We start from the raw sequence: 17946 nt of genomic DNA on the forward strand, positions 1-17946 counted from the left end.
CTCCTCAAGGGCACTCAGCAACTTCTGCTGCTGGGGAAATGGGTTTGGTTACATTTCTGGAGGGTTCCCTATCCTTGCTCCCTCCCAGTCTGAAATTTCAGGAGGGAGAGAAGGTGGCTCAATGGCAGCAGTGTGTTCAAGGCTGAGATTCTGGAATTAATCTCCTCTCCAGCCCCTGGGGTCCACTCTGCTGTTTGGAATGGTGGCCAGGAGCTCCTGCAAGGTTCTGCTGTGACAGGCCCAGCTTCAGAGAAATCACAGAGCTAAAGCCTGACCAAGCAGCAAGTGACAATCTGCAGCCTTGACAAATCCAGATTTAAAACAAAGAGAAAATTAATTCCTCCAGCTCCTTTCATCTTCCAGCCTTGAGCATAAAATAGAGCCCGGTAGGAAGGAGCACACCAGCGGCCAAGACATGTCAGAACCTCTCAGATGCTTGAAAATTCAACCTTGGCCCCTCATCCTCACACTGCTGGTCCCTCACAGAGCCCTGGCAGAGCTGGGACTGCTGCCTGCATCCAGCCCCAGGTCCAAGACCAGCCCAAGTGTCCTTCACTCCCACACTTGAGCTCTTCTCCCTTCCCTTGAATGACAAAGCAACTTTGTAAAGCCTCTGCTTTCCTTGGCTCATACAATATTAATCTCGGAATTAAACCAAGGCAGAACACAGTCAGCTTCACAGGGAGAAACATTTAAAGCTCTCTAATAGCAGACCAGAGCAATCCAGATTTGTGCAGTTTTTTGGCAAATCACCATGCTCTGCTGCTGCCTCAGCTCTCCCCCTTCCCCTTCCCCTCGCAGCTACCGTGGCACAGGGAGATTATTTTAGCAATTCCCTGGTCTCAAAGGCTTTGGAATTAACCTCTGCATTCACCAGGCAGTTACCAGGACATCCCAGATCCTCTCTGCTCTGATGATCAGCTCTTGGCACCGAACGCTTTATGCAGCCGGCACAGCCACATCCTGAGCCCATGGAACTCCAACATTATCTCAGCAGCAGCAGCCCGAGCAGGTGCCCTGCTCAACTCCATCCAAGCCCTCTTATCCTGGCGTGCACTGGAGCAGCTCTGTCAAGAGCCACGAGTTGTGAAATTTAATGTAAATTTTCTGACTGCACCATCGCTCACATAAGCAGCTCAGGAAACAATTTATGACCTGCCAGGATCTCACTAACCCCTTCTTGCCCTGAGCCTTTGAGGGGCCAGGGCTGCAGCAGGGGCTGTGAATCAAGTGATCTTTGTGCCTGCACAGCTCAGCAGCCACATCTCTGCTGCCTCTCACATTTGTACAGTCAGCCCTGGGCTTGCCTCGCACTGCTCCCTGTGCAGCCCCACTCTGCACTCTCCTGCTCCTGCTCCCTCTAGAGCACTGTGTGGTCTGAATTCTTCCTCCTAGTCAGAGAAGGAGCAAACAGGCTTCTCCAAGCACAGGGAAGGCAGTTTCTTGATAAACCAGCCCTTGATATGAGGGATTGCAGCTCCAGGGGAACATGTCAGTCACCAGAAGGTAACAAATGCCAAGTTTGCAGAGGTATGTCCTGCTTGCCAAAGTCCCAGGGAGAGAAGGGTACAAACAGAGACGAGAAGAGAGTCTGGACGTGCTCCCTGCAGGAGCTGGGGCTGCTCCTACCTTCGATGGGCAGCAGGATCACCCGCGAGTGGTCGTAGGCGATGACGTTGGCGTAGCGGTTCTTGGGCTTGTTCACCTCCAGGTTGGAGTGCTCCCAGGTGAACTGCTGGCCAGGGTCGATGGACTGCAGGGATGGGGAAAGGAACGGGGGGCAGTGAGGAGAGGAGCAGCAGCAGCAGCTCTGGGCTCGTTCCCCCAGCCCTGGAGCAGGAGCTCAGCTGGCACTGACACCCCAGAGGAGCCCAGCTCTGCTGGGGACAGCCCCGGCCCCTGGGGCAGCTCCTGCCCCATCTCCCTCCCCCAGGGGGAATAGCTGGGGTCATTCTTCATTCTCTGAAGGTTTCCCAGTGCAAACAGGGAGGGAGCCCCAGGGGAGCCTGGCAGGGACAGGAGTGCAGCCCCCAGCACAAACCAGGGCCAAGGACCCAGCCCTAGGACACTCAATCAATGTGGACTTTTCCTAGAACGGATGAAGGAATAAACAATGAAATGCACTAGAGGGAAAAAATCCCCTCTGCCTGTCCTAGTGATTTATGCCAGGTTTGGTGGTTGGGTTTTTTTCTCTCTAAAGTCCAGCTGTCCCAGATATGGAAATTAGGTTAATTACGTTTACCTCTAAATCCTCAGCCAGAGAATTAAATAAAACAAGGGCTTAATTCCTTCATCATTTTGCAGAGCCCTTGGGGTTTGCCTCAATTGAAGGCTTGGCAGGAACGTGCCAAGCTGTGTTTGCTGCTGCTTGCTCTCCCTCTGACTGCCACCCTTTGGGGACGGGGTCCCAGACCCCAAATCTGCCCCTCTGGGCTGGCCCTGCCCTCCCTGCCCGTGCCCAGCCGAGCTCCCCGGGCACAGCTGGAACAAAACCTCCCAGAGAACGGCCCGGCACTCGGGCTGCGCAGAATTCCTAACTAATGGGTATTTATACGATTGTAATGTGTCTGTTTGCTCTCCATCCCTCTAATCACGCCTCGCCTTCACTTCATTAGCGATGTTTGTTCAGCTCTGGCTCCCCCTCCGAGGAGGATGCTCTGGCTGGCAGCCAGGGCTCAGGGATGTGGCACATGCAGATCAGCCCCTGGAATGTGGATGGAGCTGCTGCTGCGGGGGGAGAGGCCCCGGCAGAGCAGAAGGAGCTCCTGCAGGGCGCTGGAGACAGCGGGAGCCGGCCAGGGGGAGAGGAGAGATCCCTCCGGAAAACATCCCCTGCTCCCTGCCTGCCAACAGACCTGGCCAGGCCAGACTCGTCATCAGGCTAAAAATATCAGAGCGTTTGATGGCTCTCAACAGCACCACCGAGAGTGGGGAGAGGCTTTTACAAGGGCACAGAACGATGGGACAAGGGGCTCTCAGCTGAAAGAGGTTTTAGACTGGATATGAGGAAGGAATTCCTGCCTGGCAGGGTGGGCAGCCCTGGCACAGGTGCCCAGAGCAGCTGTGGCTGCCCTGCACCCCTGGCAGTGCCCAAGGCCAGGCTGGACACTGGGGTTTGGGACAGTGGGAGGTGTCCCCATGGCAGGGGTGGCACTGGGTGGGATTTAAGGTCCCTTCCAACCCAGACCAGTCTGGGATCGGGTAACGAAACACCACCAGGATGGGGAAAATGTGCTCAAACCCCTCAGACATGACAAGGAAGCACAAATCACTCTGTTTTCCCTTCTTCAGCTCCCTGGCTGCTGGTGGCATCAGCTGTGGAGGATTCCCTGCTCACCTCACTCAAGCTCAGCTGTATAAACTGGGTGTCACAGTCCTTTGCTTGGTCCCCTGTGTCCAGCAGCACCCCCAGGACAGCCCCACCCCACCCCAGTCACCTCCCAGGGCTGCATCCCCTTCTGAGGGAGCTCAGCCTCTGCTGGCCTGACAGGAGCAGCTCATGGACCAACCTCCTCCTTTTTGTGAGCAAGAACCGAACCCAGCAAAGCCTTCAGCAAGTACTTAATTTTCAATATATAAATAGCTTTTAAATTTCAGCTAACCAGATCTTTAAAACAAAGCTGTTCCTCTGGATGAAGGCCTGTCTGAATTCCCTAATTCCTGGCTCTGCAAACCCATGCACAGCACTCACTCTTGCTCATACCTCATACTCTTGGGATAATTTCAGGTTATCATTAGCTTTGAGATGCTCTGTGTGTTCAGCCAGCTCGGAAACGGGGATGGGTGGGTGGCTGAGCATACCTAAAAGACAAGATAGCAGGAGAAGAATCTCATTTAATAATAACTAAAATTCACAACCGTTGTGCATTTTATAAGAAAGAAGGAACAAGAAAAGAAAATAAATTACAATGTAAGATCTGCAATGAAAGTAGGGAGGTTAGAAGAGAAGAATTCAGGGCTCGAAATTGTGTCCTTGGAAGTAAAAAATAAAAATCAAGGAAATAAAAAAAAAAATAACAGTAAGATGAGAGTGTTCCCGTGATGGCCCCATTTTCAATGCGGGAATCAGAGCAAAACAAAAAGGAAAATCCGAAGAGCAGATGCGTGTTAGCGATTCCAAAGTGGACTTGGAATGAGCAAACGCTGCCAGGGAACCCACGCAGCAAATGGCACAGCCCCAGGATCAGAGCAGCTCCCAGAGAAGGGCAGGATCCAGCAGCCATGGGATGGGGCAGCATGGGGATGTGCAGATGGGGGGAAGCAGGGGAGGCTTTTCAGGAACTGGGCTGGATGATCTTTAAGGTCTTTTAGGGATTCTCTGGGCTCTCTTTCGCACAACATCAGCTCTGGAGGTTCTTGGTGTGCTCGTGGACACCGAGCTCTGACCTCCAGCATCCCCAGAGTGCAGCCAGGCCTGGGGACACCCACGGCTGGTGGGGGCTGCTCCTCCCCCAGCACAGCCCTCCCTGCCCCGGGGTGGCTCAGGCTGTCCAGGCTCCGGTGTCACCTTTTGGGATGGACAGGCAGATCGTCCTCAGGTGGGAACAATCTGCTGCAGGACCTGGTGCCCCTGAGCTGGTTCAGCTGCTGCCCCTGCAACCCCCCAGCACTCTGGTGTTGAGGCAGCCAGAGCTGCCTGGGAGCTCACTGCAGCCACACTGGGGGTCCCACTGGTCAGACTGGCCCAACTGGGGCACATCTCAGCCCCCACCGGGCTGAGCAGCCAGGCTGGCTCAGTTCCCAGCCTGGGACTGGCACATCCTGCTCTGGATGGGGCAGCTGGAGCTCTGGGAAGAGCAGGGACCCTTCCCCGGCAAAGTCCCTCCGTGCTGGGCTGCAGACCCAGAGAAAAGCGCTCCGTGCTCTGCTCATCTGCATGGGATCGCGTTTCCAAAGGCTCCCCGTGCTGCCTGCCAGCCCTGCACAGGCTGCAGAGCAGCTGAGGAGCCTGGGCAGTGCCCCATGGGAAGGACAGGAGTGGAGAGGAGATGGAAGCCAGGGAGAATTTCGAGCCCCGTGGGTGTTGTGGGTGACAAAGCAGCGGCGTGGCAGCAGCGTGTCAGATACTCTGAAAACTCAGCACAGAGATGGCAAAGCAAGCATGACATCCTCAGTTTTACAGTGCTTTGGGAGAGGTGCTGCTTCCCCCAGGCCTGGGCAGGGGTGAGCCTGCCACACCTGCACAGGTTTCTCCTAAGCTCAAACACAGCTATTTTAAGCACAAGGAAATCTGGCTGAAAATAGAAGAGGGGAAATATACCCAAAAAGCTCACAAAAATAACCCTGAACTATCCTGTGCTGGCTCCATTCCAGTCTGCTGGGACCAGGGCATGAAACCTCTCTCAGCTCATGGATTAACAACTCCCATTTAGTGTCTTGTTGTCCTGTCCCATCACACCTGGGGGATTATTTCTCCACCTGGATGGAGGGGCTGCCTCCAGCCCAGCAGCAGCTGCAGCCTGGGCTGTTGGGAGAGCTGTTCCTCTCTCAGGGTGGGATGGAGAGGTCACCCTGGCTGAGATCACACCAAAGCAGTTTAACAGCACCAGCACTCGATGGACACGCAGGTTAAAAGGAGAAAACAAACAATCTGAAACCTCAGTAATAACAAAGAGAAAACCCCAGAGTGTCCTTGGCTCAGAGGTCATGGAGCACACGTGTGACAACCTCTGAGCCCGTGGGCTGTGTGGGAAGCACCCACTGTGCAATCTGAGGAGCCACATTCCCCTTGAAGGAATTTCAAGTTTCCTTCATGAAAGCTGCAGGAAAAGCCAGAGTGTGACAGCAGCTCTGCCCTTGGCTGGGCTCACCTTCCCCCAGCCCTGCCTGCACAGACCCTGCCTGGGAGCCCTTGGGAACTCGCCCTGCTCTGCTGCTGCCAAGGACAGAAACTCCTTGTGGGATGGATTTCCAGGGCTCTTTGGTGTAAAAGAACCTCTGCAGCCATAAACACTCCCCTGGTCAGAATGCCAAGTGCATGGGGCTTCCAGTGGGATCCAGGAGTGGCTCTGCCTCGACTCCGCTGCTCTTCTCTCCTTTAATTCAGAAACTCATTTGGGGGCATGAAGGGCTGAGATCAGCCAGGAAAATACCCACAACCCCTCTGTTACAATGAGGGGGCTGAGGGGACAATTGTGACATATTCCATACCAAAGAGACCAGTATTTGGATTAAACTACTCAGGGAAATATCCCAGCCCTCACATCTCTGAGCACAATCAGCATCTGTGACTCTTCACATTTGTCAGCTGAAACCTTACATCCTTCCCTGGCCAGCATTAGAAAAAAATCCAAGCCCAAACCACCCAGCAAGGCTGGGATCTTGGCTCCTAATGGGATGAAATCTTTTCGAGCCAGTCTCATCTAACATTTCAATCACTTGAATCTCTCTAATCTCATCACAAAAGACTTGATTCTGTGTGCAGCAGCCAGAAACGTCACCCCAACATCTGCTCGGAGCCAGAGCCCGTTTATCCTGCAAACCCCCGTGGCTGAGGAGCCCTGGGCTGGAGCCCTGAACTCTGCTCTGTGCTGCTGGGGATGGAGAGGTGCCCCCGGGGCTCCTCCAGAGGGGCAGCAGCAGCTGCAGCTCCATTCTCTCTCTCCCTGCACTGCAAACAGCAAAGCACAGCCCCAGTGCCAGCAGGGCACGAGCACAGGACACTGAGCACACTGAGCACAGCTCACGGAACATTTCCCCGGGGAAGAGCCCTGGGTGCTCAGGGCCAGCAGCTGCAGGGCAGCCCAGCTGCTCCCGGGCTCGGAGCCCCAAAGCCTCCGACAGGAAACTGTAAAACTGGAAGTGCAGTCAGACAAACAGATGGCACAGAAAAGGGATGAGATGGGCAAACACCGCAGGAACACGGAGAGTTCGGCAGAAAATCAAAATATAGTAACAGGAACGGAACAAGAATTGGAAAGGAAAAGTGGCAGAAGAGGAAAATAATAATGGGGGGAAAAATGAAACCAACAGGAACAAAAACACACAGGAACTAACTTTCCAAGTCAAACTCAGGGTCACTGAGAGGGCTGCTCAGACCAGAATCTGCAGAAAACAGTAAAAAATAAATAAATAAAAGATACACTTTTGTAAAAATATCATGCTAATAAAAAAAAAAAACAAAAGCCAACATAAATCTAAAGAGGAAAAGAAAGGTATTTTTTGTGCTGATTAGGACAGGATATCTAAGATGTGCTATGCTTTCCCCTCTCTGGGCTGCACATCCCCATTCCCATGTCCCTCCTCTGTTTCACTGCTGGGGACACGATGGAGATTCTGCACAGAGTCACCTGTGTGGAGAAGAGCCCACAGGCCCCTTCTGAACCACAATAAATTGAATTTAAATGCCTTTAACTCAGAGAGCAGCTGTGGACTCTTCCCTTGCAAACTGCACCAACACCCCTCCAGCACTGCCAACACACTCCAAGCTCATTTCTCCATCCATTTCAATTTTCACTCAATGTTTCCAATATAGGAGGCAGGTGATCAACTCCCCCAAACCCTTTAAAACCTTTTAGCGCTTCACAAATCCTAGAGAAGAGTAACACCAGGCAGGTGAACTCTGGCCAGATCAACTTGGGAAGGCAAGGGCAGCATCTCCTACAGCCAGACCAGACACAGGCAGTGCCCTTTGGGATCTGTAGCCCTAATGCAGGTTCTGATGCCTCAGTCACCCCCTGGAATCCTCTGAAAGCCAGAATGCAGAGGCACAGCATGAGCAGAGCAGGGGCAGAGGAAGCCTGAGTCCCTCCTCCATGGCTCCCACTCCTGATGGAGGCACCCTCAGCTGACTCTGCTGTCCTGTGAGAACCTCCCCTCAGGGAAACAGGGACCAGCCCTTCCAGCTGCTCCTTGGCACCAAGACCAGGCTGGAAAGCCACAACTTTTTATTTTTATCTCAGCACAGTCTCTTCATCTGAGGCAGTGCAGCTCCTTCTCTTGGGTCTCCCACCTCCCTCCACCTGGAGCACCCCCAGAACACTCCAGAAGGAAGCACAGACAAGGATGAACTGCAGCTGGAGCCCTCAAAGAATCTGCAACACCCTCAGACCCTCAGGGCTGCTTTAGGGACCTACCCGTGCTGGACTGCTGGCCCTGGAGTGAAGCTGCTGCCATCCCTCAGCTGAGCATCTCCCAGGCCTGGGCTGATCCCAGTGGGTGTTTCCCAACTCATTTTGATAAGAGTCCCTCAGCTCAGCCCAGCCTTTGTGCTTCCCTGCAAACCCCTGCCCTGGGGTCCCTGCTGCCAGCCCCACCCTAAGGGAACAGCTAAGGACAGGACTGGGATGGGAGGGGAAACAGCAGCTACAGAAACATTACTAACAAGCACAAACAGCAAAACAAAAAAATAACCAACCAAACAAACAAACAGAAAACAACAGCCAGCCCCCAAAAAGCACAATAAATTCCCTTCCAATCCTGGAGCACCAGGAAGCTGGAGGCAGAGGTGAGACCAGGCACTGGGCAGCGTGGCCATGGCCCTGTGGGGCTGTGTCCTGGTGGCTGCAGAGCTGCTGTGCAGGCACATGGGGACACTGTGGGCAGGGACAGGCTGGACACAGCTGGGAGCAGCCTGGGGCAGGGGAAGGTGCCCTGCCCACGGCAGGGGGTGGAACTGGGGGGCTGAACCAGTCTGGGGTTCCACAGCAGCACCTGCACCCTGCAGGGACTCTGCCTCCCTGCACCAACCAGCTCCTGTCTCCTTGCACGGCCCAGGGCCAGGCCTGGCTCCAGCAGCAGAGCTCTGGCACCACACAGCAGAGTTCCAGCTGTGGCTGGAGCACTGGGGGCTGGGCAGCCTGCCCAGCTCCATCTCCCACCCAGGAGCTCCCAGCTGGGGCACGGGGCAGCACTGGTGCTCTGGCGTGTCTGGCTCTTGCAGCTCAGCCCAGAATGCACCAAGTTACCTGGAAATCCAGGAAAACCCTCCTTCTGCCTTGCCAGCACTGGGCACAGCCTGTGCAAGGTTGGAGGATCCCAGCAAAGGCTCCTCAGCACTGGCACTCAGCACAGACTGGGCTGTGCCCAAGGGTGCACTGGGTGTCCAGCAGCTGCAGGCAGGCTCAGGAAGGGGCAGCTGCTCCCCCCTGCCCTCCCAGCACACAGGCTGCTCAGCAGCTCCTTACCTGGAGTCTGGAAGTTGATTCTCCTCATTTCCACGGGGTCCTTGGGGTGGTGGGGGGCGATCTCAGCGTTGTTCAGCAGGCACTTGGTCCGTGGCTCTGAATCTTTCCTTTTGCTTCACAACAAACCCAAAAAGAAACAAAAGAGAAAAAGCAAAGAAAGAAAAAGCAGATTAATTCTGGGCCTTGTGGTCTGAGCTACTTCTCAGCTACTCATGTTCAGGCACGAGCAAAGCTCCCACTGAAAATCAAAGGTGCAGCCAAAGGTGTGAGAACATAAAACACACCAGAAGAGGGGTGAGGCTTGGAGAGATTGCCAGTGCAGTGTTTTGGGGGCTGGCAATGGCCTGGGAGCCCCTCAGCAGATTTCAGGTAAGTCCCAAAGCTCCCCCCTTCTCCCAGCAGCACAGACTGGCAGCCAGGAGCAGCTGAGGTGCTGTGAACTCACACCTCACCTCCCTGCTCAGAGCAGCCTCCACTGAACTCTGCAGAGCAAAAATGTTCCAACTCTGGCCAAGCCATTTCCAGCCTGAGAGAACCAGAGCCAGCAGAATCATTTGGAAAAGTACAGAATCTCCTGGCTGTGACCTTGGATGTCAAGCTCTGATATTGCTGTTGGCTTGTTCAGGACCTGCCCTGCTGCAGACAGAGAAGTCAGAGCAGCAGTTTTCAATCTTTTCTGAACTGCAGAACCCTAAAAATCTGGGTTCAACAAACAGAGTAGACACATCCTCTCCCAGCACAGCTGTGCCTGCTGAGATCCACCTCTCCTTGCCAGCAGCCAGAGCCTGCTCCAAGCTGCCAGCTGAGCTGCACATGGAACTGCTTCCTCCTACATTTCCTCCAAATGGCTTAGGTTAGCTCAGGCACTTGAAAAAGTCTTTGCTGACCTGGCTCATTCTCCTTGAAAGGAATTTAGAAGCAAAGCCCAGTGCTGACATGAAGATGTGATAACTCCTTGGAAAGAAACAAATGAGCTGCTGGGAGCTGAGAATGTGGCCCCCATCCTTGGCCTTGGCAAGGGGGTCCAGCCCTTCCCTTCCAGCCCTCCCCTTCCAGCCCTCCCCTTCCAGCCAGGGCCTCTGGAGCTCCTCACCTCTCCTGCTCAGGGTGCACAGGAGCCTCCAGTAATTTGTCTGCAGCAGCAATGGCAATTACTTAGGCAGAGAGGAGGTTATTCAGGACATTTTTAGCTGTCTCCTGATGTCACTAATAGCCAGAAGAAGTGGTCTGAGCCCTGCCAGCTCTGCATGGGGCAGCATTTTGGAATGACACCACTCTGCAGTTTGGGAACAGTTTATTTTTGCTGCAGTTCTGAAACTGCTGTTAACAGTTCATGGACTGAACCCATCAGGTACTTCCAGTGAAAGCTCTTCCAGTCTTGGAAATGGTTGGGAAAAGTCTCATTTCTGCAGCCATAAACAGACTCTGTCAGAAGCCCTTGGCTGAGGGGCAAGAGCAGCTTCTGCCACGGGACAAGGGCAGCTCAGCTGGACAATCCTGCTGCAGGGAGCCAGGGGCTCAGGGACACCCCTGAGGAGCAGCCAGGCAGAAACCACTGCCACCTCTGCCTGCCACACAAATGAGGGTTTCTCTGCTCCATTAACCCAACACTTCATGAGCCATTTACTGTCACTGCTGCTCACCCTGAGAAAGAGTTTTATTTAGGAATGGACAAACAGGAGAAAACTGGGCTTGCTTTGCTTTTTCTGCCCCAGTTCAAACATGGTCTAGTCTGACATGGCTGTGAGGACAGATCTAGAGGTGGGAACTGCACCAACAAAGTCCCAACACCACATAGCAAACACTGCTTAACACACAGCAAGCAAGAACCTGAATAAAAGGCAAGTCTGGTGCTCTTACCTGTCTGGTTTGCTGTCCAGGAAAGCAGTAAGTGGAGAAAAGACAAGACAAATGTTCAGGTTAGAAAGGACTTGCAGAGAGAGGGGGAAGCATTTGCCACCTTTATTCACTTTGCTCAGCCCTGCTTCCCCTCCTGTCCCCTTCCCTTGCCCTGTGTGTGCTCAGGGGATCCCCAGCTCTCATCCACACACCAGGAGCTGCTCAGGAAGCCAAGGGAAAGGGAGACACTCCCAGGGGTTTTGCCTTCTCTCTCCTGAAGACTCACACCCAGCAGAAAACCACTCTGAGAGCAGTGGGGGCTCAGGTGCCTTCCCTGCCTCCCCTCATGGAAAGGGGTGCCTGAGGCTGTGAGCAGCCAGGTTGGAGTCCTGGCACACCCACTGCACACTGGAGTGTCTGTGGGGCTGGCACAGCTTTCCTGGCAGTGCCAAGGGGCAGAACCTGCAGCAGCAAATCCCTGCAAGCCCCTGCTGATCCCTGCTGTGCCAGCACCTGTGCCTCAGGGCTCCTCTCTGCTGTGCCCAAGGAAGGAGTTTCCCTCAGCTGACCAGGACAGAAATTCCCTTCAGGCAGCCCTGGGGACACTCAGAACCATCTCAGGTGAGGGCAGTGAGCAGCTCTTACTTTTTGTAGAGCAGGATGGCGATGACGATGCAGATGATGAAGACCACGGCCAGCACGGGCCCGATGACCCAGATGAGCCCCTCCTCCCCATCAATGATGGGCTGGGGGTCAGGGTTGTCCAGCTGGATGGGGTCAGAGAAGGGACTGGCAGCATAGGTCTGGAAAACAGGGACAGGGTAGAACACAGCTCAGAGGTGGGATGGGCACTGAAGAGGGCAAGCACAGAAATTCACAGGAGGAGCTGCTGGAGAGGATGTGAGCTCTCTGCAGCACAGCCCAAATGGTAACAGGGAGAAGGGAAAATGCCCTCTTCAGCCTGCACAAAATGCCCCCTTCAGCCTGCAGAAAACGCCCTCTTCAGCCTGCAGAAAATGCCCTGCTCCTGTGCCTCCACATGAGGGGTGTCTTCCACTTCCAAAGCTGCAGTGAGACAGCACACAGAAAGGCCAGACCCATGTGGAGCTGCAGCTGCCCTGTGCCTGTGGCTCAGCCCTTCTCATGCTCTCAGCAGGCTGGAATGCTGCTCCACACTCAGGAGCTGCTGTGGATCCAGGCCACTGGGAGTGAGTCTGCAGCACCTTGTTCTAAAGCAGAAATTACCTCAAGCTGCAGTAATCCGATTGAGAAACCCATTCAGGAGCATGTCAGCCTAATCCTTTAATATCAAATACACAACTAAATATTTATTGGGGGAAAAACCTCTGAAAACCCTTAATTTCCAATAGCTCCCTGCTACAATTCCATAGGGGGATTTAAAAACAACAAAGTATTAGGCTGTTTCCCATTGTGTGTGAGGGATGAGGCAGGTAAATATTAAAACAGTTGTTTTCATAAAGCCAAACACAGCCCCAGTGAAAACAACAGAGATGCTGAATTGGTAGAGAGAACTTGTAGTTTTCCATAAAAAAATGCAATGCTCCCCTCTGTGCTTGGAGAGGAACTGAGCAATGCCCAGAGTGTGACATGCCCTTGGAGCAGGATGTCTGGGTCAGTGCTCTGAGGAGTTAAAGAACAGCCTTTAAAGGAAATTATTGCTGATAAAGGGGTTTGACCCAGGGCTCTCTGAGCCCTTGTGCAGGCATGAGGGATAGTTCAGTGTCCCTCCCCACTCTGCACTCCAGTCTGGAGCCACGGGTGTACAAGTTCTTGCCCACAAAGGCTGGGACACCCCAGCTGCTGTGCCCCTGGTGCAGGCACAGGCAGGAGCAGCTCAGGGAGCTGAGGAGCCTCTGCAGACCCTGAGAGCTGCAGAGGGAAGGCCCTGGAGGAGCCAGGGGGGCAGAGGGCAGGGCAGTGCCCCGTGCAGGGCGGCACTCACAGCCTCGGGCTCCTGCAGCACGGCCAGGACGAAGAGCACGTATCGCTGGCCCGGCTCCAGGGCCCTGTTCTCGAAGTTGTCGTAGTGCCGGGTGTCGCCCAGCACGAAGTGCGAGGGCAGCGAGCGGAAGCGCGCGGCGATGTAGGGCCGGGGCAGCTCCAGCTGCCGCGAGTGCCGCAGGCTCCGGCGCCGCAGCCGCGCCACCTCCTGCACCAGCTGCGGGCACACAGCAGGGCTGCAGCTGGGACAGCCAGCCCAGCCTGCTGCCCTGAGAAACCCCAAAATCCCCCCACATCCCCCTCCTGCAGGTCTGCATCCCATCCCTGTATCCCATCCCTGTATCCGTTCCCATCCCTGTATCCCATCCCATCCCGGTATCCCATCCCTGTATCCCATCCCATCCCATCCCATCCCATCCCATCCCATCCCATCCCTGTATCCCATCCCTGTATCCCATCCCATCCCTGTATCCCATCCCTGTATCCCATCCCATCCCATCCCTGTATCCCATCCCTGTATCCCATCCCATCCACATCCCATCCCTTCCCATCCCATCCAATCCCATCCCATCCCATCCCTGTATCACATCCCATCCCTGTATCACATCCCATCCCATCCCATCCCATCCCATCCCATCCCATCCCTGTATCCCATCCCATCCCATCCCATCCCTGTATCCCATCCCATCCCATCCCATCCCATCCCTGTATCCCATCCCATCCCTGTATCCCATCCCATCCCTGTATCCCATCCCATCCCTGTATCCCATCCCATCCCTGTATCCCATCCCTGTATCCCATCCCTGTATCCCATCCCTGTATCCCATCCCATCCCATCCCTGTATCCCATCCCATCCCTGTATCCCATCCCTGTATCCCATCCCTGTATCCCATCCCATCCCTGTATCCCATCCCTGTATCCCATCCCATCCCTGTATCCCATCCCATCCCTGTATCCCATCCCATCCCATCCCTGTATCACATCCCATCCCATCCCAGCTGTTCTCTCTCCCCCTAAGCCAAGCCCAGTTTCACTCACTCACCTCCTCCAGGTCCATCTCCTCGGGGCTGCCCAGGGGGTTGAGGAACTGCCCTCCCCGGGACTTCCTCAGAGGCACCACCACAATGTAGAAAGCTCTGAATGTTGGGAGGGATAAGATGAAACAGAGGGAATTAGCCATGGAAGAAGGGAGCCCACACACTGATGTGTTTGCCCAAACTGCCCCACTGGCTCAAGCCCCTTATTTCTCATTCAGCACAGCTGTGGAATGTTCCACAGCTCCTGGAATGAGCTGGGTTCAGTGGCAGCCCCTTGTCTCCTTCTGTGTTCCCTCCACCCTTCTTTGGCTTTCGCTGTTAACTGGGGACGTGCCTGCAGAAGGCAACAGTCAGGAAGGCTGGAAATGCAGGGATCATGCTCCTGGCACTGCCCCTGTCAGGACTGACCCCCAAACATGACCTGAGCACCCCACCCCTGCAGCTAAACAGAAACCTACTGGACAGGCACAGAGCTCTTCACGTCGGGCAGAATCACCACCACATTGCCATCAGCATCAGGCTTGTGGGTCACCTCTGGCTTCTTGGACAACATGTCAGCAGCAGTCCAGGCTGCCACGTTCTGCTGCAGCCCCCCCATGCTGTTGCCCTGGTTCATCAGCACGAAGTTGTAGAAGGTGCGGGGCCTCAGGTGCGTGATGAGTTTCTTGGTGGTCCGTCCGTCCACGTCCACGTGCAGCCCGTTGTACTGGATCTGGGGAGGGGAGCAGCTGTTCCCTGAGCAGGGCTGGCACTGCCCCAGCTCCCCCCTCCCCACCCCTCTGATTTGCAGGGCACAGGACACCCAGCCCTGCAGAGCTGGGCACACAGGAAATGCTCCTGCCCTCCACTTGCCTTGTACGGGGTAGGAGAGTTGTAATTCTCAGGGAACTCCCAGCTCAGAAGCACAGATGTCTTTGTCACCATCTTCACCTTGAAGTTTTTGGGTAAAACTGTGGACAAAAAAGTGAGGAGGAAGGGGAGAAAGGAGAAGAGAAGGCAGCAGAGGGAAGGAAGAGCAGGAAAGAGAAGGAAGAGAATGTCAAGTGCTGGAAGAGGGGCTGCCAGGCTGGGTCTGGCTGCAGGAACAGAAGGGATTGCTCCCTCTCCACACTGTGCTGAGCTCTGCCAAGGTCATATCCCTGTCCCTGTGCCTAACCCCAGCAGGGCTTTGGCTTTGCCCCACGCTCTGGGCCTGGGTGGCTGCTGCAGGAACGAGGTGCTGCCTGGCTGAGCATGCTCAGGTGAGGAAAAACCCATCCCAGGTCACGGGTTCACTTTTTCAGAACCTTTGCTCTTTCTTTTGGCTGTTTGCAAAAGCTGAAGAAAACGCTCTTCCCACCTGTACAGCGACTGGCCCCCCCCTCCAGGTGCCAGAGACAGAAGGTGTCCGGACTTAACTGAGAAGAAGCGGTAAAAGGGACTTACCTGGCACAAGGCAGAGAGGAGCGGAGGGACTGAGTGTGACACCAGAGTGCTTTGCATTTACTCACGAGCCTGGCTGAGCCCGGCCTGACCTCTCCAGCTCTCTTGCCTCCCCGGACACAAGGGGACAGAGGGAGCAGAAACCGGTGAGTCCTACCTTGGTCCAGCTGGAACGTGCGATACTGGACGCTCGGGCTGTAGGGCCCGGGCCCTTTACTGGTGTGAGCACGGATTTTAACGTCATAGGCCGTGTTGGGCTTGAGGCCGTTGAGGGTGTAGGAGTTCTCTGGGGAGGGGGGCAGCTCTCTCTCCAGCAGCTTCCCGGCAGCCCCGGCCTCCCGGTAGGCCACGGTGTACTTGACGATGGCGCCGTTGCGCTCGGCCAGCACGGGGGGCAGCCAGCCGAACCGCACCGAGGCGGCCGTCACGTTGCTGGCCCCCAGGATCTGGGGGTACCCCCTGGGCACGTCCTCGGGGGTGCTGAGCTCCTGCACGGCTTCCTCCCCAAAGCCAGCCCGGCTCTTCACCGCCAGCTTGAACACGTACGTGGCGCCCTTGTGGATGCTGCCAGCCACGTATTTGTGCTCCAGGGCCGGGAACTCCAGCGTGGCCAGGGGCTCCACGTCCTTGCGGCCGAACTGCAGCCGGTAGCCCAGCACCTGCCCCTCGGCGCCCGCCGGCGGCTCCCACTGCACCAGCAGCGAGCTCTCCTCTGTCTGCTGCACCGACAGGGCCGGCTTCCCTGGCACTGGGAGAGAACAGAGACGCTTCAGCCGAGGCTGGGGCGGGGCAGAGCAGCTGCAGAGACTCCTCAGCTGCAGCCACAGCATCCTCAGTGCTCCAGCTCGGCTCCCTGGAACCCAAACTGCTGCCACTGCACAGCTGGATGGGCCCTGAACAGTTTGGGAAATGAGGAGCACTGCCAGTGTGCTCAGAGCTGCTGACACATTCCTAAATTTATTTTCTTCCCTTTGTTCAGGATGGAAAGATGTGCACAGCTCCTCTCCTGTCCCTGGACCACTCACCCTCCCACTGCTGGGAAGAACAGACCCGGCAGTCCTGACTCCAGCCCCCTGTCCCAGCTGCTTCCCAGGGCAGGGAAAAACAAACCTGGAGTCCCCACATCCCAGCCTCCCTCCCTCTCTCCATTACACAGCCCAACTCATGCAGAAAGAGACTGGAACTGATTGGCCCAGGCTGGGAAGTCCAGAGCAGCTGAGGGTAAGGCAGTGAAGGATGGAAGGAAGCCTGGGCAGCCCCAGGTCCTGAGCAGCAGGCACAGGGCCAGCTCCCAAAGCTGCCAGGCAGCTCAGTGCCCACTTGGTACAGAAGGCAGCACAGGCAGAGGAGCCAGAGCCCAAAGTGAGTGTGAGGCAGAGGGCAGGGAGAGCTGCTGCTCGCTCTGTGCTGCTCTGGAGGAAGAGAACTCGGTGCTGCTGCATCCTCAGTGAGCTCCTCTCACCTGCCAGGAGCTCCCCCACCTTTGGGGGTTCTGGGGAGCTCAGCAGTGCCATGTCTCTGCCTAATGAGCCCTGGCACTGCCTGGCTGCTAAGCAGGCCCTCAGCCACAGTTAAATGACACGTGCAGGTGCTGAGATTCCCAAAGCCAGGGAGAGCAGAGCGTTAATTCCAGCAGCTCACGCGCCACCGACACTCAGCCCCGCTACCAGAGATCTCATTTCCTTCTCTCTGCCTGGGCATTTCTGCTGCTTGGACAGGAGGAGAGAAATGGAGCTGGGAGAGACCCCAGCCACCCCCACAGCCAAGCCTGACCAGGGCTGGGGGAGCAGGGCAGGATCTGAGGGGTCACACTGGGCAGCCTCTGCTGCTCCAGCAACACCTGAGAGGGCACGAGGGGCTGTCTCTGAAACAAATGCTCCATTCCTTCCAAACTGCCAAAGCAGAGCCAGGCTGCTCCCCTGGGAATGCCTAAGGAACACATTCAAGAGAAAGAGAGTGCCATTACCTTTACGTTTCAGTTTTTATCACAAATGTTACTGTAATCAGCTGAGCTTGAAAGTATTACATCTGCACAACAAATATTGTTTAGAATAAAGGTGAGAAGAAAGTGCAGAGAGGGGGAAGTGTTTTATTTTGCAATTGGCTTGGACAGTAAAGGGGAAAATTAGATGTATTACTGTATTTAAATTCAGCCCTTGGCTCTGAATGATAAAGAAAGAAATCTCTCCTCTCAGAATGTGTATTGACTCAACACTGTAAAGAAGGTAAGAATGTTACAGAGACATTTGAAAGATTTTTTTAAAATAGCTATTTCAAGTTGGGGAAATTAAGTTTTGGGTAATAGCTGCTGTGCTGGAGAAAACATCCCTCTGTGACTGATCACCTGCACTGCAAATCTGAATGGGAAGAGATGAGGGAGGGTGACAAGTGAGAGTGACAAGGGAGGCAGGCAGGGAGAAAGGCTCCAGGAGAGAACAGCAAGGGTGGAGAGCCTTGGGAAGAAGGCAAGCAGAGAACCAGGGAGTCAGTGAGGAGAACCACGGGCAGAAGTGGAGGAGAAGGAGCAGAGGGTGAGTGAAGGGAAAGGCTTTGGCTGGAA

General features: G+C 55.1%; 1 protein-coding gene across 11 annotated transcripts in view; it reads right to left on the reverse strand.

Annotated features, from left to right (window-relative positions):
* PTPRS (protein tyrosine phosphatase receptor type S) overlaps positions 1 to 17946 on the reverse strand; it is a 128765-nt gene that overhangs the window by 12149 nt on the left and 98670 nt on the right. For 3 of the 11 annotated variants that reach the window (XM_056512348.1, XM_056512345.1, XM_056512346.1), the window contains 11 exons: positions 15544 to 16134; positions 14817 to 14914; positions 14423 to 14676; positions 13970 to 14063; positions 12928 to 13143; positions 11610 to 11767; positions 10986 to 10997; positions 9126 to 9238; positions 6997 to 7044; positions 3704 to 3801; positions 1630 to 1753 (listed from right to left, as the gene is read on the reverse strand). In XM_056512348.1, coding sequence (XP_056368323.1) covers positions 1630 to 1753; positions 3704 to 3801; positions 6997 to 7044; positions 9126 to 9238; positions 10986 to 10997; positions 11610 to 11767; positions 12928 to 13143; positions 13970 to 14063; positions 14423 to 14676; positions 14817 to 14914; positions 15544 to 16134 — 1806 coding nt within the window. The remainder of the gene's footprint in view (positions 1 to 1629; positions 1754 to 3703; positions 3802 to 6996; positions 7045 to 9125; positions 9239 to 10985; positions 10998 to 11609; positions 11768 to 12927; positions 13144 to 13969; positions 14064 to 14422; positions 14677 to 14816; positions 14915 to 15543; positions 16135 to 17946) is intronic. The other 8 variants (XM_056512351.1, XM_056512349.1, XM_056512352.1 and 5 more) reach the window with 6 other exon arrangements.

This window comes from Oenanthe melanoleuca, chromosome 28 (assembly GCF_029582105.1).
Source record: "Oenanthe melanoleuca isolate GR-GAL-2019-014 chromosome 28, OMel1.0, whole genome shotgun sequence".
NCBI classification, from domain to species: domain Eukaryota; kingdom Metazoa; phylum Chordata; class Aves; order Passeriformes; family Muscicapidae; genus Oenanthe; species Oenanthe melanoleuca.